The 25,671-nt window shown below is 42.8% G+C and overlaps 1 protein-coding gene across 4 annotated transcripts in view; it reads left to right on the top strand.

Annotated features, from left to right (window-relative positions):
• The first annotated feature begins 7,100 nt into the window (after positions 1–7,100).
• Positions 7,101–25,671, top strand: part of RASA3 (RAS p21 protein activator 3) — a 134,423-nt gene continuing 115,852 nt past the window's right edge. For 3 of the 4 annotated variants that reach the window (XM_049834086.1, XM_049834085.1, XM_049834084.1), the window contains exon 1: positions 7,102–7,413. In XM_049834086.1, the coding sequence (XP_049690043.1) occupies positions 7,359–7,413 (55 nt within the window). In that variant the 5' untranslated portion in view covers positions 7,102–7,358. Of the gene's footprint in view, positions 7,414–25,671 lie in introns of all 4 variants that reach the window. The other variant, XM_049834083.1, reaches the window with a different exon arrangement.

Raw genomic sequence — 25,671 nt, 5'->3', positions numbered from 1 at the left:
ATCAGAGAAATTGCTTCTCTTCCAAAAACCTCCAAATAACCATCTGGCTAATTGTGTTTCATGGTATAAGATTATCTTTGCTCATGTACTGTGAAGGGAGAGAGCTCCTCCATGCAGTCATGCCTGGATAATTAGCTGATGCTTTAAAGAATTTCATGCTAAAAAAATGGTGCCAAATTGCACCACATTGCCTTTCCTAGGTAGGATCTCGCCTGCAGGGTTGCTCTGCCAGACTGGTACTACTCACTGAAGGAGGGTTTTTTTCAGATTCGCAGTCCCTAATGAGGACCGGATTTTGCTCCTTTTGCTCTCCTTAGTAGTTACTCACACACATGAGTAATCCCAGTGTGTTCAATGGGAGCTATTCACCAGCCAGAGAGAGGGTGGCATTTGCAAGCTGACCCGCCAGCATTGGCTTCAATGGGATTTTTGAGCAAATAGAAGACCACAGGATCTGACCCATAGTAAACGCGTGACTACATGGAAAAGTCTATTCAGGGTTTATAGCTGCATGTGGGATAGCTGTGTCACTCACGGCACTGCTTGTGGATGAATTATGCAAAGCTTCTCGAAGTCAATGTAAACTTTATAGCATCTGTCATATATATCTTGCTTATAGCACAAAACTGGGACATATCTGGGAGGCAGAGAAGTGTTTGCTTTATGGGTGGTTTGGGGTAAATGTTGGTAGTATAATCCCAGTGGCTTCCCTCTGGGGGACTGTACAATCCCCTGGGGTGGACAGAAGGGAGAAGATGGGGTAAGAGCTCGCCTTGTGGTCCCCTCAGAAGAGGTACTACTGGTGCAGCTAAACTGGGGGGCATTGAAGCATTGCCTTGGAGAGTAAGGATGGAGTCCTGTGTTGTCAAATTAATTCTCATAAAGAACGGAGAAGACTGCAGATGAGCTGATGACATAAAAGCAAAGAAGATATGAAAGTGATGATTATGGCTGCCAATATGCAATGACTTGTGAAATATGGGTGTTTATACGCCTGCTTGCATAACCACATATTTATTGTAAACAGCAGTACCCAATATTTAAAAAAAAAATAGAAAGTCCCACTGCTGCTCAGTTTTTCTTTCTCAAGATCATTTACTGTTTTCACTTAGTTACAGCAGTTCCACAGAAGGCTAATCTGGGAGAGATGAGAATGGATGCATACTTATTAAGCTGCAGTAAAATTCATGACATTTCATTCTTGTACATAATCACTGGTTTTGTTTTTTTTCCTGTAAGATCTTAATGCAGTTTTATTACATTATAATCTTTTATGGAAGGACAAAGGGATTTGTTCCTTAATAGGAAAGCAAAGTTTATAGGCTCAAGTAAAGCAGATATGACCCAGAACGCAATGCTTCTACGAGTTTAACCAGAAGGTATTTCATGGTGGTAAACTTCACTGGAATCCTGAACGTTCTGTGCTTGCTGCTGAAATGACTAAGATTTTAACATAGTTACATTTTTTAGGCAGACACTAGACTAACAGATTTTTAGAAGTGATGTACAAGAATTAAAGGAGCAAATTGCTCTTTTAAAAAAAAAAAATTAAAAAAACATACAACATGAAAATTAGTTGTATTGTCTCAGCTATTGTAACAACCAGTTCTCACTGGCCCCTTTTTCCTGTAATTAGAGCCATTTTTCTTCTCCCCCTTCTGGCCTCTTCCTGGCCCAGTGTTCCAGCAACAACCAGCAAAAATGTGAGATTTTTTGAAAAGGCAAGTAGTAAGAACAACAGGTAGACATGCTTTTCTTCCTGTACTCTGGGGTCACAGTGGAGATCTTTGCTTTCTTTAAGTGTAGTTACTGCAGTGCAATCCCCAGTTTTCCTGCTTCTGATGCACAGATCTATTTTTATCCAATGTGTGAATGCACCATACATGTACATACTGGTACCCCCCCCCCGCCCCATTCAGTAACAGCCATCTCAGTAGTGTCCACTCTTTCCCATGTTTCTCCTTCAATTAAACTTTATCACTTTTGTATTTTTGTGAAATCTGTGCTTTCTTGTCACTGTTGGTGACATTTTGCTAATTAAAACCTTCTTCTTCTCATCATTCTCTTCCTTTCCTTCTTTCATTTAGTGTAATGGCCAAAGTGTTTCTCTGCCAGACTAATCATACAAGTGATTTCATTACTGTTTCTTCATTCCTCTGTAGCTATGTCAGATGCAAACTCTTAGCCTATGGAGACACAGGTAATCACAGACTCATTCTTAATTTCCTGCTTACATAGGTTCATTATATTTCTGCCATACTTCACTATGCATGGAGATTGGGAGAAGGACTGCAGCCCTTTCCTGACCAGTTGGTTGGTTCTAGGACTTAAGGAGAAAAAAAAAAAAAAAAAAAAAAGACTATTACTATCTTATGGTGAAATGTATCACTGCAAGGGCTAAATTTATTGCTCAGTCAGGGAGTAAGATTCAGAGGCACTACGAAAGACATCTTTGCTTCTTCACTCACTTTGCCAGGGATAAATGTTTATTAGGTCACCCTAGTTGGAGTAGTCATACCATGCAGCATCTCTATATGGATAGTAGCTGCCTGGTATAGATATTATTAGTTGAAACTATCTATGTCCTCCTAAAATTCAATCACAATATCTTGCTCAGTCATCAGATCATAGTCTTACTTTGTGTTACAGTGATATTTCCTTAGATTTGTCTTAAATACATTGTTCCTTCACATAAATATAGGTAGCAGCTTTGTGGTACCCAGGGGACAGTAGGTTCATATTTTGTTAGTTTCTTGCATAATGCAAAAGGAGATTAGAAAGCTTCTTATATTCTGTTTCCTCCCGAGAGAAAGCTATCATGTAGATCAAGAGAGGAAATGATTTCCTTGCTTGGCACAAATGAGTCACAGAAAATGACCTTCTTTGTAGTCTAATTTAGACCCAAGAATCCTCTGAAGAGCTGATAATATAAACCCATATGGCTTGGATCAAGAAAAGTTGCAGAAGATATTGTCATTAACAGACTCATCCACATCTTAAAAAGCAGCATTTCACTTTGCCTAGATTTTTTTATCAGACTGCTAGCAGCTGCAAACCTCATGTTGCCTGCGCATGTTATCTGTAACACACACACACACACACATGATATGCTGCTGCTGAGGTTTCGTTTCAACAATGGAGATATTGAAAAAGCAATGCACATTCTTTGGCTGTTTCTTATAATGCATTTAACATCTTTAAAAATACATATTCATGTGAGTTGTGAAACATTGCTTTCATTTGCATTGTTGGACAGTACGGCATGTAGATTTGGAGACAGATGTTTATTACAGAGGAAGCAAAAAGCTTTTAGTCTTATGCAAGAAAACAAGAGACAACAGAAAATAAACTAGCACACTCATACACGAAAGCACTGTCAAAGAGCTTCAGCAGAAAAGGGCTGGTGGGAAACCAGAAGAGTAGCTGGACAGCACAGAGAGCTGCAGGTAACAATTTGTAGATTCTTACATGAGGAAGCTTGATTTATTCCATGTCAAAGAGTGTAAGAAGGCTCCAGCTTTTTTTTTTTTTTTTCCTTTTTTTTCTTTTTCTTTGTTCCTTGCTGTAATTTTTTTTTAATTATTAGGGGTTTTTTTTGCTGGTTTGTTGTTTTGTTTTTAACATTAGTCTGTTCTGATTGTTGCTAATGTATTCTGTAGGCATCTTGGTAGTTTCTTTAATGCTTAAATGCAGAAGTTGGTGGTACTTGACTATGTTTTAAAGGAAAGGCTGGGTTTACACTTGACTTTTGCCACAGCCTTCCTGGATATATCCATGCTCTTGGTAAAGGTAGGCCATCCCAAAAAACAGCCTGGAAGTGTACCCATGGGTAAGCACACACTTCTAAAGCTGCCCAGTGTGCCAGTGTGCCCCAGTCACACCTTTGGATTGGGGTGCTTTCTGCTCAGGTTGCTTATGATCCTGGGCAATGAATTTCAAAGTGTCGTGGCTTATGGGCCTCTTGTTTTTCATAATATACAAATGGGAGTCATGACAGTGTATTTTTTTTACTTTTTTTTAACCAAGAAATGTGGTACACCACACACCCTTGTGAGCACCAGTGCTCGCACAGGGAGAGGTTGCAAGCAACACCTGAGGTTAGGATGTGGGGGACAACCGTCACCTTAGATAACAGGGTGAACTTATGCTGGGTCAAATGAAATTAGATTTAAGAGCAGTGGGGTCTGACTGCAAATTTGGGTGGGAAATTTATGTATAGCCTCGTTTTGTGAATGTATAGTAACTGGGTTATAGGTAGATGCCTTGTTTTGTTTCCTGGACATAAAGGAGCTAGAAGTACCATGACTGTCTGAAAAGAACACAACTGCAAATTGGGCAGGATAGTCTGTTGAGTATCTGCTAAGCATAACTCTTACAGCAGCAAATGCTGGGAAGAGAATTGGTAAATTGATTTTTTTTTTAAATGACTACTTTGGGGTCAACTTTCTGCAGATGAGAAAAGCTTCAGATGAGGCAACAAGGTCAGTTGAAGTCTTTATGTACCAAAGGCACACGCAGAAAACGGAGAGAAGTAAAATATTTTATCTGAGATATCTATAATATTTAGAACATGGAAGCAGGTTTCTCCCTGATGCTGTTGCGGAAGATTTATCAGTTCCCAGTATCAGTGTGTAGAAGAAGTTTCTTTGGTTACTGAATCACCACAAGTACAAAGATGACGTGTTTTTAAAGAGATCTGTAAGCTCAATCTGTGAGCTCATTTGGGGTCAGCTCATAGGCATCCCGGCAATAGGATCCATTTTCCTTTGCTTTTAGCTAAACTTTATCCAGTTGCTTACAGCTGAAAGTCCTTGTTTCTGCCTGTGTACACCACTATGTGTAACAGTTGCTTTGCCGTTCTCCTTCATTGAGATGACTCAGTGGGCCTGTATTTATTTTGTGCAAATATGTTCAAGGTGTGTGCATGTGTGGCGAAGGAGCAAAAGCAACAACAGCTGTTGTATATTCCTTTTTATCTATGAGCATCTACAGAGTGTTAAAACAGACCTGTACAACATGTGTACTCCAAAACTGTTTGTTTGTCACATCTAGCATCTGAGAGGCAACAACAGGTTGGCCAGCCTGAGTCACTGTCCTTAAAATGTGAGCTATCTGATCAGCATTCTTGTAGCTTCTGTTCAGGCTGCTGCTTGTGTTGCCTCTTGTCCAGCTGGAAGGTGAGACAAAAATAGGGGAGTCAGAAGTATTGTGACAGGTGAAATTGAGGCCTTGGTGAAAAAAATGCTGAAGGTTATTAGGACAGGGAGCACTGAAGGTATGGGGGATGCAAAGGACCAGCGGGCAGAGGAGCTGAAGTATCGTGGCGAGCTGGGAGCATTATGGAGAAGAGATGACACAGGGTAGGTGGAACGGGGATAATGTAATAAGGTTACAGAGGACACTGGGCATATTGCAGCGAGGAGGAGGGAATTACGGTATGGATGTTGGTAAATGGAAGCCTGTGCTTTACAAAATCACTTCATAGTCTTCTGCTATAAAAGTATTTTTATCAAATTACATATGTCACTTGGCTGTACAGACAAGGAGAACACAGTAAGTCAGGCAGCTCCTTAAGATAACTCACTACTTCCTTTTTTGGCTGTGAGGTTGCCAGTTTCCTTCAGAGTTAGGCCCATACCTGTGTTGGAAAACCCAGATGCACCAGGCTGTCCTACAAGCTGACTTCCACCGCCATTATAGCTCCTTCCCAAGTGTTCATTTGCTCTTACATATTTCAACATCTCACTTTATTTATTTTTTTTTTTAAATAAAGGGAGTTTGTTATGTGTTCTACCTGCCATGATTCAAGCAATGACGGACTGCCCAACTGTATTCTTCTGGCTTGCCTGGACAACTTCTTGCCTACAGAATTCATACTGCATGTGGCTGGCTTGGGATTTGCCTTCTGAGTTCTTGCTGTCCTTTAATAGTTTGGTTCTTTCAGTACTAGCTTCTCAATGTATGCATAGATTGACCTTAGTCTGTTTGCCTTTCTTTTACTTCTGAAATTATAGCTAGAGTGGGAAGGCATTTGATGGTGGGGTTTTTTTTCCTCTTTTTTTTCCTTCTTTTTGCTGCAGGCTTGAGAAAGGGCATTTTGTTGTGCTTCTCAAAGTGTGATGTGCCCGCGCTGTTCTGCGTAGGGACGTTCTAAGCCTCCTCAGGGGAGCTGTGACTGTCTGCACCAAAGGTAATTTGTTTTTTTTTTACTTTTTAAAATAATGTAATCTGCAGACCTCTACTGAACTTTGTGCTCTGCTTTTGCCAGACCTCTAGGGAAGGAGTATTTCAGTTTCTGACTTTACAAGACCCGAAGTTTGGCACTGACTGCTGACACAGGTCCTGTTTCTTGCTGTTGAATGTGTAATCATGCAAGTCTGAATTCCCTGCTCTTCCCATGCAATCAGGTAGAGCGAGCTTTGCCGCCGATCAGGTGGAGCCAGGAGACAGACTGGCCTGCTCCCAAGTCCCCAACGGGCTGGTTTGTTTAACACGGGACTTCTTTTCCCCGCTAACGAATGCCTTTCAACCCGGGGCCATCGCAAGTGCCCTTTCTTCACGGCTCTCTGGGAAAGAGGACCCGAACATCCCCCTCTCCCCTTCGCCATGACGCCCAGGCCCCGCGCCCGGGGCCGACGGTTGGTGCGGCCACAGAGTTAGTCAGCCTTCCCGCTCCCCTCCCCCCCCCCCCCCCCCCCCCGCCATCCGCTGCCCCCTCGGGACTCCCGGCAGGGCTCGGTGTTCCTCCAAGACCGGGAGGAACGGAGCCGTCCCCTCACGCCCTCCGCCTGCTCCCCTCACAGACGGGGGCGAGGGCGGGAACGGGACCGGACCGGCTGAGGCGGAGGCGCGCGCCCCCCCCCCCCCCCCCCACCTCAGCTCCCGCCGCAGCTGGGCGGCCGGCGCGCGCCAGCTGTGGTAAAAGCACCGCAGCGCCCCTCCCACCCCCTTCACCCCGGCCACCCTCCTCCTCCTCCTCCTCCCTCCTTTCCCCCCTCCCCGTCCTTCAGCAGGCGTGCGGTCCAATGAACGCCGCGGCCGGCTACACCGTTGGCCAATGAGAGGGCGGCGGCGGTAGAGGAGGGGCGGGAGTTGGGAGCGTGAAGGGGGAGAGGCGGGCGTTGCGCTCCGCTCCGCTCGCTCGGTCGCTTGCAGGCTGCAGCCCGGTGGCGGCGCGGTCCGAGCCGTCCGCTCCTTCTCCTTCCCGTCGCGGCGGAGCAGCTCGCCTGCCTCCCCCTCCTCTTCTTCCTCCTCCTCCTCCTCTTCGTCCCCGGCTCGGCCCGCGTGTCTCCGGGGCGGCGGGGCTCGAACACCGCTGAGCGCCAGGCGCGGCGGCGGCGGCACCACCAACCACCACCATGGCGGTGGAGGAAGAGGGGCTGCGGGTCTTCCAGAGCGTCAGGATTAAAATCGGTGAGGGCGGTTGACTTGACGGCGGGAAGCCCCCGGCTGAAGCGGGGAGCGCCGGTGCGGCGACGGGACCCGGCGCCGTCCGCTTCTTTGCCGGGGGAGGGGTTGGCGGGGGGTCGCGGCGGGGCGGGCGGTGCCCGCGGGGCTCCGCGGCGGGCCGGCGGGGAGCGGTGCCGTGAGGGGCGGCCGGCCGGTGCCTGTGAGGCGGCCGGCGGCAGCGGTGACAGGCCGGCCGGCGGCAGCGGGGTGCGCGCCCGGCTGGCGAGCGGCGCCGGCGGGAGTCCGGGCGGCGGAGGGTATTAGGGGGATTTCGCGATTATTATTATTTTTTTTTTTTTCCTGCTTGTTCTCCCCTCCTTTTCGTTGCTACGCTACGCGCTAAAAGTTTGAAGGCGGTCAGCGGGTCTCAGTACGGTGTGTCCCTGGCAAAGCTGGTGCGAAACCGGCCAAAAAAAAAAAAACAAACCAAAAGCGGCTGTGGGGAAGGAGCCGGTGCCTCAGCGAGCGGGACGGGCTGAGGCTGCCGCTCCGCGGCTTCCACCGGCTCGCCTTTGGAGATTTCACTCTTCTCCTGGCTGTTGATCGAGTTCCAAACCACATTATTAGAAAGTAAGCGACAGATGTCAGCGTGCAGATTAAACTCTCCCTGGGTAGAGTTCTGAGTGTGCCGGCTGGGAGGGAAATCCCTCGTTTCCGTGACAGAATCGGACCCGTACGCAGAGGGAGCCGTTCGCCTCGCTTAGACGGGGCAGGGTGGCTGGGAGCGGGAGGGGAAGTGGAAAAGTTTAGCGCCGGGCTCGCAGTGGTGGGTACGGAGGGAGTCGGGCTTGTAGCTTCCTATTCACGGTGTTGAAAAACCTGCGCTTGCCTCTCCGTGCGTGTAAAAGCAAATTTGCAACCGGCAGTCGGCACGTCGGTTAAAACTGCAGCTTGAGTTTGTGTAGGAAATCTCGTTATTGGATAGTGGCATTAGCATTTCGAAGAGACCATTGCTGGGGTCTTTTCTTTATTACTTGTTAGCAGGTAGTTTAGCGATAACAGGTTTTAAGAAGTAAAATTTTATGACATAAAGTTACGTGTTGATTCTGTGTTCTTTTGTACATCCAGAAAACAGATTCAGAAAGGCTATGAAGTATGGTCAGAGACTTGTTTTCTGGCTCTTTTCAAAGAGGAGACTGGGAAAAAAAAAAGAAGTCTTTTCGCAAGGGAGAAATTCAGATGCTATGCAAGTGATGCTATTGCAGGTTGTTCCTGTCTGGTGATTTTTAGTGAAAGGAGTGGGAACACATGTCATATATAGGATGATGACTCTTGGGTGGTTTGGGTTTTTTTTTGAGAGGAGAACGGTGATGTTGTCATACCTAAATGATTGATGTTACTAGAGTGTGGGAATTTCTTTGAGTGGTAGAAGAGATCGAAGATAATAACAGCAGCAAAAGACTTGAGATTAATCTCATTAAATCGGGGACTAAAGTTAATCCTACTACTGACTTCAGTTATCAGAGTCCTCATGAGAGCTTGCAGTAAGGATTCCTGCTGCCTTTTAGCGTGGATAGTAAGTAGGAAAAGCTACATGCATCACCGGTACACGGGTGCTTCACTTCTGCCTTCTAAGCAGAAGGTCTTTTTACTCAATGAACTGCAAGAATAATGCCAGGCGCTTTCTGGAGCGCAGCTGCGCCCAGGTTTTCTGCTGTAATGCAGCAGAGGGCGGTAATAGGTACGCACAAAAGCGAGCTCTTCCCTTCTCTTCACTAGAAAGTACCTGAAGGCATATTCATCAGCTTTTCTGGCAGGAGCATGAGTTTCTGGGATTTGTTTTTGAAAGTTAAATACCTTTCTGTAGCAGACTATCTTTTGTGAAATTTGTCAGAAAAATAGAAGTGGCAGGATTGATCTGATGGGTTGAGGGAGTATTTCTTGTAGGATTGCCTTGTAAAGCAATCCTAATCCTGAAGAAACTGTATACAGAGGCTTGTAGACTCCCTGCAAAAAATCCTGTGAATGGGTTTGAAAGTAGATGGTGAACATTGGAGGGACACTACTTTTGGCAGCTGTTCCCAAGAGTAAATTTGTCTTTCAGTGGTTGCCATTCACTAGTATCTTGTAGGTTTCTCTCTTCTCTAGTGACAGGAGGCTTTGAATCTTTTCATGGGTTAAGTTATCTGAGGACAAAGGGATAAGTAATTTCACATCTGGATTTGCTTTGATTTATCATTCTCTAGAAGTGGTCAGTTCTGGTTCTTTGGGAACTTGTTTCATGGCCAAGCTCTGACGAGTCTCTGACTTTCAGATATTTTGTGCTTGATCTGGTAAGTTGCTTCCTTCTCTGTAGCACCTTTGCTGGCAAATTGTGAATGGCGGCACTGATATACAAGTACGCCTTGGTATAAATCTGATGAAATGTAGGACTGGTGCTTTGAAGAATCAGTGCAAACACACTGTGAGATCAGGGTGGGGCACCCGCGGTGGCGTGCCTTTCTTAATAGAGAGGCTGATGCAGTTTGGAGGCCTCAGGCTGTGCAAAACATCTGTAGCGTAGAGATGTTTGAATGCCCTAATGGAATGTGTTGCTGTGGCTGGGTCTTGTCCTGTATCTCGAAGAAGCTGCAGGTAAATGAAGGTGTTTTCTATTGCTGGTGTAACTTTGTCCTTTTGAGACTGATGCATTGCATAGAATCAGCTGTATTTAGCTAGACGGGTAGTTATATCCCAGATCTCCTGAATGCTTGTTTCCCCATTCTGAGTGGTGGTGTTTCTAGTCATGTTTGGATTTGGCTTGAGCCATCTGTTTCATCTATTGAAAACGTGAACCCTTGAGCTTCCTGGGAACCAGTGTTTCCCTCATTCTGTTGCACTGCCAATAATGTGCCGCTTCCAAAAATTGTCTCATTGAGATACTGAAGTTCTGGAGCAATGATGTGAACTCTGTCATTGTGGGTAGTAGTGTTAAGAAAAATTGTTACTGTGCTACCTCTTGTCCAGTTTCTGGTTTGTTTTGTGGTTTGTTGAATTGAAAGAACTCAATGGCCTGGCTACTTCTGCTCCTGTCTGTTGCAAGGAAGTAACGTACAGTAAAAAGAAAAAAGTAGTAGCTGTGCTAATGAATGCACTGTTCAAATGTCTATTTGAAATTGATTTATTTTGGCTTCCCATAGCTGAAACTGTTGTCCTCTTGTCTTTTTTTCCTCAATTGAAAATTATTTTTACCGGAATCCCTTATACATAAACAAAACAATGTGTCATGTAAGACTAAACAAACACTTCCTATAAGATTGCCACTTTGAGGAAGTGTGCAGTGCTGATATTTCCATGACTCAGTGTTTCAAAACCTGAAAGGAAACAACATAAGGCTCTGTGGCTGATGATTGGCTGGAAAAACTACAAAGAGAGTCCTTCTGCTTGACAACATGACTTGTGTTGTACTGTTAATAATATTTAATAAATATACTGTACTTAATTGCTACTTTTTTTCCTCCTTAAATGGCATCAACTGTTAAACTTTCAGTTGAAAAAATAAAAGCTCATATTCAGCATTTCTGCTGTGGAAGGCTATATATCAGTTCACGGAAAACTTTCTGCCAGATTTTACTTTGTGGAATTATTTATATTTGAAAAATCTAAAGAAATGGCTCATTTGCAAATTGTCACTGTAAAGTAACAAGCTTGCCATGTCCCTGAAATCGAGTACTCTTGTATCTAGGAGTGTTAGGCTCTGCTCTAAGATTGTATTTTTCTAGCCGTAGCAGAGCTTGTTATAGAGGTTAAACTGTCCTATAGTTTTGGAATTGTAATTGGGACAGGAGGATACTGCACATCAAGAGGCTACCAGGGGCCATAATAAAGTGAGGAGGACCCTTTGCTCGTTGCTCTGTTGACCTCAGAGATCATAATGGTCCCCTTGTACACTGTGAGGGCTTGTTGCAATTTAAGATGTTCTTAAACTTCTAAAGCTGTTTTATCATCTTCAGAAAGGGCCAGGGATGGACCTTTTCTGGTTACAGCTGTTGAGGTCATAGTCTAAAATGTGGGACTTCTGGCAGCATAGTCTCTCCTTAGCGTTAAGTGTGGTCAGAAGCACGAAGCTGTGAAATTTTTGTGATAAACGTTGGCTGCTACCTGATGTGGGTTGGTGCTCCACTCGCAGCTTACTATGTTCAAAGGGTAAACCCACCATTTTCTGAGAACTCAAAAACCTCATTTATGTTGTGATGGCCCAGTTGACTAGATGAGGATTGATTGTTGGTCTGTAGACTGTGCTGTCTCTCTGACTTTTAATTTTTTGATTTTGCTGTGTCTTCTTTACTAATTCATACAGAACTACGTAGTTTAAGGTATTGTGAAAGCAATTGAACTTTTCTTTGGGAAACTGAGTCTTGGGTGAAGTTGGGCAGACTATTTGCTTAAGTGCTAGTATACTAGTGTTCCAGCAGGTCGGTTGCCAAGAAAAGGTATTTACCGCCCTTCTGCCATTAAACTTGATAGGGAATAAATGTTTGAGAGATGCCTCTGCTTTTCGGTAGGGTTAAAGAACAACTGTCTTGTCTCTGACAAACTTAAGGCCTCCCTTAAGTCTAATAATTCTAAGGTTGATCAGGGAAATCTTTTTTGCCTAGAGAAGATGTCCCTTGTAATGTCATCGGTTGGGATTTAGTGCCTTGTCTTAAGTGGTTACTTGTAGAAGTGCTAAATATGCTCACTGCATAATACTGTAAAAGGATTTATCCCCATTTAAATGGGGCATAAGGTTGTTGAATAGATATTTTTAGAATGAGAGAATTTTTCCCAGGTACCTATATGTATCTATATGTAGATACGTATAATAGAAAACTATTATTTAGGAACTGTAAAATGTTTCTTTTAAAGATAACAATGACTTTTTTTCTCTTGCTTCAAAGTTAGTGGACCAACAAGTAAAGAAAGGAAGAGAAGTTATTTGTCTTACCCTGAATATATTCAAGACTTCTCAAGATCATTTCTGCACACTAAAAAGTTAACAAATACGGCTTAAACTGATGTTGCGTAGGTAAAATAGTGGCAACTTATTTTGTTATTGATTGACTGCAATGCTATTTAAGGCCTGAGTCTGACAGGCTGTGAAGGGTGCAGAATAGATGATGCAGATTTTTCACCGCTGGTTCAATGTTTCAAACTCTGCTAAATTTGATGTTGGCTGTGTTCTGACCAGCTTGTGTTCAGTATGCTGAGTGGAAAAGATCTGGGACCAGTGCTATTTCTAGAGGAGGAGTGCCGTTATTGTTCGTGGACTGTAAGGAGCAGCCGTGGCTGGAGCAAAAAATGGAGACCGAAGCATAGTTTCTGCAAGTGAGAGGAGGAAATGAAGGTAGCGGTGGAAAATGCTCCAGTGAACTAAGTTTTGAAGAAATGGAAGATGCTTGCATTTGGGGCTGCCAGCCTGACATCAAGTTATCCATAACTTAACTTTCTTTTAAGTAGAAAATGATTCCTATGTGACAGTGGAAGCCAATGTGACTTGGCTTTTAGAATGTGTAAACTCATAGCAGTGAAACCATTAAACTGATCTGCTCAGGGCCTCTGATGTCAGGAAGCAAACTTTCTAGGTTTTTTTTGTCCTCTTTTGGAATTAGTACATTTGAAAAAAAGTGTTCTCTAATCTCTCTCATGAGAACTAATAGTGTTTTCTTGTCTTCTCATTGGGGTGATTATCTGCTGGTCACAGTACCAAATGCTCTTACATGGGGACATTATGTAAGCGTTGGATATCTTGGCCTTGCAGTTTCCCAGAAAATGCTTTTGAAAACTTTTAATTGCATTGAATAACTCTGAAGAGTGGTGTGTTTTGTGAAATTTTTTAATCTGATTTTTTATTTTAGTATTAGTGGTTGAAAGTAAACTTCTGATTCTGAAATTACTGGGTCAGGTAGATACCAATATTAGCTTTTCTTCCTGTGTTCTCCTATCTCTGTTCTGCCTGATGCTGTTCTCCATGTTTCCCATGTTGCTTTGTAATTCTGTTCTTGTAAATGCAGTCCAAGGCATGGCATCGTGATATGCTAACCCATGTTAGCAGCTTGTTGCTGCTGAAAAGGCAGGTCTTGCTTTTTCCCTTCCTTACTCATCTTGCTCCCAGCTAGCAAACACTTTTAGCACCCCCTACCCCAAACACACCTGCTGTTGACTGATGCTCCTCAGCTGACAAAAAAAAATCCAGTTCAATTTGCAAAGCAGGCCCAAAGAATGCAACTTATTTTTCTTGTTGGATTTCGCTTTCTTCCATTTTAGTGAGCTGAATCTGTGCACTCAAGTGAACGTCAGAGCTGTCTCTGGACAAGTATCAGGAGCTTGACTGGGAGTGTGTGTGTCTGGGAAATCAGATGGAGGGGACAGCAGGTGCATTCCCTGCTTTCGTGTGTGTATACTGGCAGCGTCGTGGGACTGCTTGAATATTTTTATGCTCTTCAGTCCGTACCCCTTCATTAGTGCGTGTTTTCTTGATGATGCTGTATTTGTTAGCCTCTGATAGACACTGGCTTGGTCAGCTGCTCTGGAGAACAAATGTGAAAACTCCAGCAAGACCACCAAGAGGATAATCTGACGAACTGATGTATCTGTATCTCTGACCTTCCACCTGAGAACTACTTGCATCTTGTACTCAGTTCAGGAGCCTTAGCTGCTTAGGAAAGTTTAGGTGTTTTAGTTGGTATTAATTGATAATACTCACACACATTGCCCTGCTTCTCCATTGCACACTTGTCTTCTAAATCTGAGGCACCTTATGTTGATTATCATGTTTATGCTTAAACAGAACCACCCCCCCCATCCCTTTCTTTGCATCACAGCAAGATTTCTACTTAAGCTGATGTGCTGTCGAACACTCTGTTATCATATGAAACCATTTATTGCACTGATACTCCCATTTAAGGAAGACCTCATGCAAACACTGAAGGGTGTTGCCTACAGCAAGATTAGAAAATACAATTTAAAAAAAAAAACTTCTAAAATACCTTTGATAGTATACATCAGGTTAAAATTCTTAGAGCAGGTAAACACTATAGACTGCAAATAGTCCTTCAGGTATTTCCTCTATCCTTCCTTACTCTCTGACTGATGAAGGACTGACAGTTCTCCATTACAGGAGTGTAATTTGTGAATAATTCTGTTGAAGCCAGTAGTTACGCGTCTGAGAGCCGAATTAAGTCTTTGTGTAGCTCGTAGCAATTTTTCTCTTGGAGGGGGTGGGGGAAAGGATGAGGCGAAATCCACTTGGTTTTGTTAAGGAGTGCTTAATACCTCTCATGTTGTGACAATTTACTTGTGAAAAAAACCCTCTGCAAACTGGTGTGTTTAAAGAATAAATCTTAGTTTCCCCATGTGAGAGCAAGAAGCCTAGAATAAAGACGGAGGACTGTAGTCTTTGCCGAATACTGTAAAAGATGTAAATATCAGACGTTTAGATTACTTACAAAGATTTCAGACCAACAAATGTTCAGCCAATATGTTTGTCTGTGTCGGAGGACTACTAATGTGTCTGGGGAGCAAGTCACATAAGGCGTATATTAATGGCTAAAACATGCGCTAGTATGTCTTAGTGTTGTGTTTTGAAACCTTCTAGTACCAGAGGTTCATCTATTTTGTGGTTAAATCAAGGAGAATCCTGAGATATGCTTGGAGTTAATAACACGTATTTTATTAAACTGAAAAGCTGATCATGTACTTGCACATTCTGAATAGCTCTCTTACCTTCTGATTGTAGTAGTATTTATTAAACGTTATGAAGTATCTGTTCTTTAGCAGTGCCTGTTTGATTTCTTCAGCATAGTGGACTGGTGACTGAATTTAGGATCCAACTAACAGCTTTGTTTTGGAATAAAAACAAAACAAATCTAACTTCCTTCCTCTCCTATCCTAACCTCTACCAAGGGAAAGCAACTTCCCTGAAACTTCACATGTTGTTTTCCTCATACAGAAGACTTTTCTGGGTGAAAGTTTTGCAAAATGGGATGTGAAGCTTCAAAATTATGAAGAACTGGATTTTTTTTTTTCCTATTTTCATTTCTCGAAATTTTTCATGGACCATTGCCAACTGTAAAAACTTGAAAGATTCAGTGGAAAGTCTGAGGGCTTTGAGTCTGTCCCCCCCCCCATTTTCTGTCTGAAAGGGAAAAAAAATGTAGTGTATCTTGTATCTGTATTTTTGAGTTCTGTTGAGGAGAGAACACAAATAATGAAGACTTACAGCCTGGTGTGACTTGCCTGACTTCTGAGGTACATTAAGAGTTCTGCTCTTCAGTTTTCATTCCAGACCTCAGAAGTCTTACCATTTTTCTACCTGACTAGACTCGTGCATTTGCTTGTTATTACCTCTCAGGGAGCACTGGGGCAAAACAAAGATCCCTTCATTAGCCCAACAACTGCTGGGGTGTGTAACTGTGTGGCTGCATTGCCATTAACCAAAATGGATTATGATGTGATGGTAAAAGGGAGGAGTGTTTCACTTATTTATGAATGACTGGTAGGTTTGAACAGGTAGCATTTTGATGCAGTGTTTAATTTGCATAAATAATAATGTACTTTTTATAAGCTGGTAGTAGGTGGACGAACATGAGATTAAGCATCTTAATTCTGCCATGTGCAACAAATTGATGAAAAGCCTTGAAGTTTGAAAGAACAACACCTATTTCTGCAATAATGGGAGGAGGGGGAATTTTCCACGAATGCAGGTCAGTGTTCCATAAGATGCATGCTTAAGCTTTCTTCTCATCTTTTACAGTGACATTAGGAAGAAATAGATTTGTCTCTTTTTTCACTGTACTTCTTATTCAGAGGTTTCAAAATCCATTTAAAAGAAGTTTACGTTGAAAGGACTGAGTTTGTGTTTCAGAAAAGGAACAAAAAATGTTGGAGACATTGGGTTCCATAGGGAGCAGAAGGCTATTTGAACTTGTGAAGGAGTTCTGTCTCCAGGGTTTTTGACCTAGTGTTTAACTTCTTAATTTACAGCTGTAGGAACAACATTTTTGAGTGACTGGTAACTTGTTTTTTAGCAATTTACAAATTTAAATTCCCATTCTATTCCAGTTACATAGAAGGCATGTAGTATAAATCAACTTTACTGTTTTTGTTTTCCTTGCTTTCAAGTTTCATTCAGCTTTAATATTCCAAGTATTGAAAAACTGACAACTTGAAATACTTTATTTACAATTGTGCTTCTGTTATAGCTGCTTATACAGAGTTCTTTTACTTAAAAAAGCAACTCCAAAAACCAGATGCGCTGATGGCTGGGTTTTAAACTCCTTAAAACTAGGAGAGAGGGGAAGAAGTTTATTTTTACTACTGTTTCCAATTTCTTCTAAAAATACTTCTATTTACAAATTGTTTACAGCTACTTACTTTTGTTCAAGAACTCTAGAAGAAAACAGTTAGTGGTAGCCTTTTACAAGGCTTTAGTTGATTCTTGCTTGTATTTCCCAGCTGGTGTTAGAGTACATCTGGAATCTATGAAATTCCTTTCTTTGTTCCTCATTTCCTGTTCCATTCAGTACTACAGTGTGGCATTCTGAAAGCTGTTTCTCTTGGTATCTTCTTCTAAGATGTGTGTTTTAAAGCGTTTAGTAAGTTCTTAAAGGTGGCTATATGTTCCTTGTGTTTAACAGTGTAATTGAACTGTATCATGAAACTTCTCAGATGTTTTGTTTTGATACTTCAATGAAAAATAGTTTTGTTGTTTTTTTTCTGGCAGTCATTCAGCTTGTAGAATTGTATGAAGGAGGGTGGTAAAAATAAAAAAAAATAATCTGGTAGATAGTATAAAAGCTCCCTTTCTTAGTCTCCTTCTCTCTTCCTCTTTCCCCTGCCCAGGAACAATCACCAGTTTGTAATGGAAAATTAGATCTATTTTGCAGGAGACACAGGGTGTGACATCCTACAGTTGCTTTTAGATTCTGGTTTGAAAAGCTGGTGACTGCTACAGAACATGTGAACACAACCTTGGAAAACTGAGCTCTGACAGTATGACACAATGTGAGAGTTGTGTGTGTCTAAAACAAAAACAATTCACCCCTTCCAAATCAGCAATGTTTAAGTTAGATTTACTGGTTGGGATGGCATTGTTGCAGATCCCTAATAGTGACTAAGAGAGGGGATGCAATGGTCTAATGGAATTGCGCTTTTTTCCCCCACAAGACTGTGTTTTGTTCTAAGAACAAAACATCTGAAAAAATCGTGCTTTTATGAATATTTGTGTATCCGAGTGGCTGGCCCAAGTTTTCCAGAACAAATGGACGGTCTTCATAGTCCACTGGTTGGCCCTTCTGTTGTCATTTGCCAATGGTGAGTGCTGTTTCTGAGATCATAGCTTTGCTCTCTACATGCTCTCTGTAGTCATGAAAGATCTCTAGTGGTACAATGCATGCTCAGAAGCTTCTTCACAAAACACTTGCTATTAAGATGAGGCTTGCATTATAAGCATTGTTTCTTCTCTTTAGAAATGCACTGGCTGTTTTCCCTTCCACTTTTGAACTGTGGAATATCTCTTAAATGGCAGCATTTGCTCTCATGGAGAACTTAATATTGGGGAAATACTTATCTCATTTTTAGCTGCCTCTTTGAATGTAATTTAGCAGAGAGAAGCAAGGAACGCTAGCACTGAGACCTGTCACTCCTCTACAGATCAGTTTTTCAGATCTGCTGACTCCAGCTGCTTATCTTCTTCTGACTTTTTTTTTCAGATGTCCCTAACAAATTTGATTACATTAAAAGGATTGTACATATGGGTAGTTGCACATTATATTTATTCCATGTTTTATAGGGAAACCAGGGGAAATGCTACTTGTTTCCCACAAGGTATGCAAAAATAGTGGCAGAACTGTGAAACTCCAGCAGTTGTCGGAAATCTGTCTTTCAGCAGATCATGTGGGTGCAGTGTAAGATAGCACACTTTTTTTTTTAAGGTCTCGGGTCCTCTGCTGTTCTTTAAAAGTAACAGTGCTGCTCAGCGTGTCTGAGAATTGGGTAAAACCAAAGTTACTTTGCTCTCAGGTGATTATTGTTACTTTAAGGCTGTGTTGTGCTCTGTTTCAGGGAGGCAGTAAAGGTCCTAGAAAACCTGTTCCTGCTCTGCTCAGGTCAGAGAGGACCTGTGCTCCTGTAAGTTTTGTGCCCTGCACTAACTGTCAGTAAAGTCCCTGTCTTGATCTAGGTGAATTCTTGGTAGCCTAGACCAAGTCTGGTGCTAGAGACCTCCTTCAGACCATGTTTACCTGCAGTGCTGGGACATTAACTCTAACCTGGTTCACTTGCTGATATCAGGAGGAGTTGTGTTTTGCCTGCATGAACATAACAGTTAAGTTCTGACTTTTGTGTAAAATAGTCCCCAGTAGGTAAGCAGAAGGGACCCATCAGCTATTTCTGCAAACATTCTCTGATCCGTTCCTCTTTGGAAATTCAGAGTCGCATTTTGTAGCGTAGATACTTGATGTTTGGGACCGTGGCTGATGTTGTATGGTATTCAAATGTCAGGTTGTTAAGATACCTGAAGAACTGCATTTGTGCTGTTAGCACTTCTTGCCTCAAACATAAGGTAGGAGCTGACCAACACCACTCTTACTTCTGTAAATATTAGTCTTACCCTGTGTTTGTAAATTGTTCCATGTAGCTAATTTTGCTGCACACTGTCAGCCAGCAGTCCTTGGGTGATTCTGCTTGACCAGTGCAAACACCAGAGTTCCCACTAGCAGCGTACAATATTTTGAGATGAGCTCCAGGTAGTTGCTGCAGAATAGGCTTAGACTATTAGTGCTTCAGAGATGATGATGGAGAAAGGAGGTTGTGGTCAGTGGTCATAAATTCACCCCTGACTAAAGCTGGGGGAACTGTTTATGCCTCTTCCCTCTCATATTGAAGTATAGAGCCAGCCTCTGTACTCTCTGGGGTCATGCCTGCAGTGGACTTCAGGAAATTGGTGTTGCATGTTAGGGTTGGAAGGAACTAGATTTCAGGATAGTGTAAGTGGTATGCTTATTCTCTCCCTTATCCCCTGTGGCTTCTTATTTTTTAGGCCTACTAAGCAAAATTGCCTGAGAGAGAAAAGAAAAAAAGAAAGCTAATTTTTATTCAGACCAATATTCCCAACTGTCTGTTTTTGAGTGGTGAGGCAGAAGTTTTTGACAGGGAATAAAAAGTGCCTGGGGGAACTTGGGATGTTGCAACAGAGCAAAATAACTTCAGTAAAAGTGAAGCTGTAACAGGCTGATAATTAGTGTGTTTTGACACCTGCTTCTGTGACAGTGTTCCAGAAGGTTGTGGGTTTGAAAGTAAAGAAATATTAACTGAATTACTTTTAAAGTCAGCTCCAGTATTAAATGTAACTCTGTAATAGTCTAGTGGGAAATGTTGTATATATTGTCATTATTGCAGTTTCCTGATAACACCTGCAAACTTCTGGTATGCTGATGCCCTGCTTCTGGTAATGGGAATTGGTTATCTAGTCCTGAGGGTAACTTGTCCTTCATGCTCTTGAATATGGGCTTTACTTGTGCAAAGTGAATCTCTGGAATTGAAAATGTATTTTTCTTCCAGTCCCGTGAAATCTTACTCGGGTATAGTTGTACCATGTCAAACTCCATGTCTTTTTTTTTCTTTTTTTTTTCCTTTTTTTTTTTTTTTGTATGGTGGCTGTTTGATTTTTACAATCACCAGAGGTACCAAATGCTTGTAAGGTGGGGTCCCTACTTCAGCAGTACTACTCGCACTGCTTTGGGAACTGTGTAGGAGCAAATACTGTGCTTAACAGACCATGCACAGTGGCAGAACGAAATGGGGTCATGTATGAATATCTTATTTGATAAGGGCTTGGAACCAAATAAGAGCCTACGTGTCTGTGAATTGGTGCCAGGCTGCAGGTATACCAAAACTCCTCTTGTACAGTGTGGGGTTAACTAACTAGCTGCTTCAGAATGTGATCTGAAAAACCCACTACTTGCAAGGTGACTTGCCTGGAGGAAATACTGGGTATGGGGCTAGGTCTGATCCCTTATTGCTCTCCAGAACTCCAGCATATGAGATGGGGACAGAAGCTTCCATCCATTCCCTTCAGACTATGGAGTCAGTTGCAAGGCAGGACCTTGTAGCTATGCTTTAAACGTGGGAATTTGGTTCCCTTTGTGCTTTTGGAGGAGGCAGTGGTGGTGATGTATCGGTGCTTTTGTTGTATCCCAGGTAAAACATTCGGTAGTCTTTGGTGTTATGATGAAAAAGCTGTGAGTTTTGCAGTGTACATATCTTCTAGGGTATCAGGCTGCGGGAGATAGAATTGGGGATATTTGTCTTGGGGCAGGTTTGGTCTGGACAGAAGCAAAGCACAATGGAGCATTTTGGTCTAGTACAGGTGCTGTGCATTTATTTGATATTTCTTTTTGTTATTGTTTTGGACATGGATGCACACTTCTTTTTTTGGTGTGTTACCCTCTGAATAATTTTCTCCCAAGGTTAGAATTTGTATAGTGAATGAGGCTGGGCATGGTAGGGAGGAAAGAATGTCTTATGGTGAACACATCTAGAAAATCACATGTGGGATCCATGCAGCTCACCTGCTGCAGACATCCTTTAAGAGGAGAACCAGTCTGTTTGTGTTGGCCAGTAGCCCCTGACAAGGTGTTTGTTGATTCTCTGTCCCCTATGGTACACCTGAAACCAGCTGTGCTGGAGGGCTGAGCCTTCACAGCTGCAGGAGGAGCAGGGTGTGGGAAGGCTGAGCTGTAGCCCAGCAAGCGTGTGCTAGATTTTTTTGCTTTCCAGGGCTTTGTTTGTTGAATGATAGCTTTCTTTGGAGAACATGAGATTAACACTAAAACAAGCCAGCATAGGATGAAAGTGATGACAATATAAAGCTTCAAAACATCATTTTGAGCCAATGGGTTGGCTTTATTTTAAACAGGATTTTAAATTATTTTTTTTAACGGACACTAAAGTAGAATTCTTGGACCAAAATAGCTTATTATCAAGAGTATGCTTAAGTATTTCTTTGAGGAGTGGACCACTTAGCTGTAAATTGAAACTAACTCAAGAGGATGCTGCTTTAAGTCTTCTGTGGTATTAGTGGTGCCTCTAAAAGGTCTTTAGTTTTGCCCAGGCTTCAGGATCCTATCAGCAGTTACAGCTCAGCTGTAGACAGTGTAATCGTATTCCTGTTGGTTTGTACTCTTGTAGTAATCCAGATTGGATGGTTCAGCCCCAAAGCTTCAAGATGCTAGACTGTAAGTTTGACCTGGCCCACTTAGTTCATTTTACAATCTCCTCAGGTGTAATCTTTTTCAGTTCATTAATTGCCTAATTAACCTTAATGGTAAATGAGTTTTTATACTAATTATTTTAAAGACAGCCTGATTTAGGGAAGTCACTGAAATGCATAGCTGCTGTTCTGCCTCAAAGACAGCCTTGGATACTTGTCTTACTGTGATGTTATGGTATCAGACATATGTCTTCATTCATGTTCCTGGCAGCTGGAACCAGTATCTGGAAGGCTTGCATTGTCTACCCCTGCATCCACTAAGCACCAGTGAGCTTCCAGAGTCAAACACGTGAATTGGTGGTTATCATCGTGAGGGTTGTCCATTGTAATCTTGATCTGATCCCTCTGTGGACACAAAATTCCTGCCACTACAGGAGAATATACTTATAAAAGGAAAACACTGTGCTGCTTTCAGTCCACGGGACGGGTGGTACTTGTGTAATGAGCAGTTATTCTGTATTCTGTTCCTGTAGTGGAATACGTGGCTTCCTGGACATATGTTCAGTTCAAAACCTGCTCTAGCATTGTTGATGAGCTCTTTCGCTGCATTCCTCACCATACGATGGAATTCTTTATCTTCCAGCCTTTTCCAAGGCAGGGCTGACTATCTTAAGTGGGGGACAGGATAGGAAAACGGTATCTACCAGTCATGGTGCCAATTTGAATCTAATTCTAGATTTTTCTGGAAGGCAATTTTGTAGAAGCGGCAAGGCTCTCGGATGCGAATTAGCACACTGGGCGCTGTTGTTCCACTCTGGCAGTCTTCCTTCTTGCTGCTTACTTGATTCAAGATGTGCCTTCCCCCTGCTGAGACATACAGGGCAGGTGTCTCACAGGCAACTCTCCCAGCTGTATGTAGAAGCGGAATTGACTGCTTTTGGTTAAGCAGTGCCCAGGGTGGTGAGAGCCCTGCTAAGGGAAGGGACAGGGGAGGACAAGCAGGATTCTGTTTCTCTGCCTGCCAAGCCTCCGCAAGTCTTGTTTCCTTCCTTTCAAGATCCTGTTCTTGTCAATCTGCACTTGAAGTCAAATGCCTTCTGCATCCTCCTGGTAGGGCTTTTGCAGTGAAGGTCCTGACTGGCATATCTAGCACTAGGGAAATGAAATGCAATACCACAGCAAATAACTCTCGCAAGGATGGGAAAAGACGCTGATTTCTATTTTCTGGGATTTCTGTGGACTTTGCTTTAATTGTTTTAGTTCCTATTCTAAAGCCAAGGGCTGCCTAATACTTAATTTTATATCTGGACATCTGCAGGACACGCTGACTTCTCCTGAGTTGTTGTTAGCTGTTTTAGCTGAAACACTTGAGAGAAGCAGACAGAGTTTAGCAGAAAACAGTTTTAGTGACTGTTTGGGTCTGGAGAATAGAAACTAAGGAGGAAGCTATTATTAAGAAACTGGTACTAAATCGTTGCTTTCCCTTTTCTTCCCCCTGTGTACCCCTCCTCCCTCTGCTCCTCCCCAGCAGAGCTTGTTCAGATTCTTCCTGTTCCTCTGCAGGGTTTAACACCAGTTTTTGCCTTTCTGTAAGCTGGAAGTAATGAAAATTTTGGCATTGCACTGCCATGTAAAGGTCCCAGTCCTGGTGTAGAGCAATGTTTTGTGCAAGTAACTTCTGTTCTAGTTGCTTGGAGTCTAAAACAATGTAGAGAAGTCTTAATACATCCCTTAATACATCCCATGTTATATTGTCGCTGCTTACCTTTCTGAAGAGCTGCTGGTCGCTCATGTTTCAAATATAACCTTTTGCTTAGCCTTGACAAGTGTAGCCCTGTTCTGGATAGCAGTGATTACTTAAATACTCCAATGGTCCCTGTGACCTTAGTAACAGAACTCCCAGTGGTCTGCTGGTTTAGGGGGATGTTTTACTAATATTTAGAGCAGAACTGAATGAACAAAAGATTAATTTAATGTGGCTCTTAAGCTGTGAGGTCATCCTATCGCACTTGTCGTAATCCACTTTGTGCTCCATTTGGTAAAGAAAGGCAAGCTGGAAGCTGAGCGTGACAGCAAAGCAGTCAGGGCAGTGATCTTGGCAACAGAGCGGGGAGTTCTGTGGTAGCCAAACAAGAGTAGAGCAGGTCCGTGATGTTAACCAGGGTCAACCAAGAGCCTGGTGATCACCAGACAAGTCTGTAGTGATGGGAAGGTCCAAGGTAACACCAGGAAATTAAATCAGCAGTTCAGGGTCAGGATGGGTAAGGCAAGTGGCCAGGCTACATAGCTCTGGCAAGGTCCGAGGGCAAGTGTCCAAGCTGGAATGCAGCTCCAAAGTGGAGAAAGGTGCCCAGTGAGGCTTTCTCACACAGCTCTCTTCCCAGCAGCCTGATCTGAGCTTACACAGCTGCACCATGTCACAGCTGGCCTTAAGCTGAGGCATTCAGACCCCTGAGGGGTAGCGGAGAGATTGTGCTCAGGGCCCTGGCACCACTGATGTTTTGGCATGATCTTATCTGGACTAGCCTTTATCTCAAAATCTGCAGTTCCTGATCCTGGGGTAGCCACGGTGGGAATCCTAAAGGGTGAAAAGAGGAAGCGCAGATGCAATAACAGAAGATATGGCTGCGTGTTTTGTAAGACTAACTGTGGCAATAAATTGCATCCTGTATGCTAGGGGAGCCAACCCCCCCATTGGGATTCTTGAAGTCACTGTGACTTACACTGGAAGGGGAGTATTTCCACAGCTCTTTGTGGATAAGGAGGAGTGTGTGGGAGGCAGGAGGTATTAGGTAGCTATTGCTATAGTATGTAACAATGATTGCTAATTGGACTGTTGGGTTGGAAAGAAAGTAAATTCTCTTGAAGCCTCTTTAACCTTTTGCAGCTGTGTTTTGTCCCTTTATTCGTCCATGTATTTTGGCTAATATCTTGCTCGCATTCTATGACATTATTTTACTGATTTATTCTTCCGTTTTTCTGTAGTTTGAAAACCATGTCCGATTTTTGTGAAGTTTCTGGTGCATGTTCTTACTTCTCTCCGCGCTGTGGCAACCCTGCCCTTACATCACGTCAGCACTACTCTGTTGATTAGCAGAAGAGAACTATTAGTGTAATGTTCCTTTGTTTCCTGTCTCTTTTCTTCCCCCCCTTCCCCTGAAGGATTTTTTAGACTTCTCTGTGCTATTTCTGTGGGAGCTATATTGAAGGAGTTTTTGCAACAGACAGAGGGGTTGTGTAAAAATTAGCTTCTGAGCTCAACCAGTGGTTCTCCCTGCAGACCTGGGCTTGAGATGAAAGGGTTCTGTTTGCATTTGAGTTTCCTCCTGCTTTGAAAGACAGTGGTGTGTCTTGTAGCAGCAATACTTGCAGTGTGGTGCTTCCACAGAAGGGAGAGTCATGACAACTATTTTATAGATAGGCATGTGGTGCCTCAGTCTTCCTCTTTAATTCCCCCTGGTTAAAAGAGCTAGAAGTTATCAGTGTTCATCTTTTTTCAGAAAAGGTGAGTGATAACTCATGCAAAATATTTTGAATTGTAGTCTGAACGCATATCATGGAAGATTCACTTTAGAAAGTACTAGAGAATACTATTAAATTTATCTGAGGCTTGTTCTGCATAATCAAATTGCTCAGAGATTTTTATCTTCACTTAAGACGCACATAAAATCTGCACTGTGTGAGTTTAGTAATTCCTTGCTGCAGGACAGCAAGCATTCCTGTATGTTTCAGGGTATCTTGCCTGCGTAAGGGTAGGGAGGTGACAGGGAATCAAGTTAAGCAAAGATATAAGGAGACAGCGGTTGCAGGGTGGTGGGGAGGAAAGGTTTTCACAACTGTCATGTAAAGAAAGTGGTAGAGGATCTCCCCAAGCCAAGAAGAAGAGAGAGCTCATGAGAAGTGTACAATAAGTTATTGAACATTCCTTTATAGCATGGCTCTACTGTTAGTACTGGGGTTTTTTGAGCTCTTTTACTTAAGTGCAGTGCTGATTCTGGCACTGTCTAGGTTAGATTAGGTACTCCTTTGAACTGAAGGGTGCAGCAAGAAGG

The sequence above is a fragment of the Accipiter gentilis genome, chromosome 31 (genome assembly GCF_929443795.1).
Source record: "Accipiter gentilis chromosome 31, bAccGen1.1, whole genome shotgun sequence".
NCBI classification, from domain to species: Eukaryota; Metazoa; Chordata; class Aves; order Accipitriformes; family Accipitridae; genus Astur; species Astur gentilis.
The sequence above is the reverse complement of the archived record's forward strand: the minus strand, read 5'-3'. Positions and strand labels throughout refer to the sequence as shown.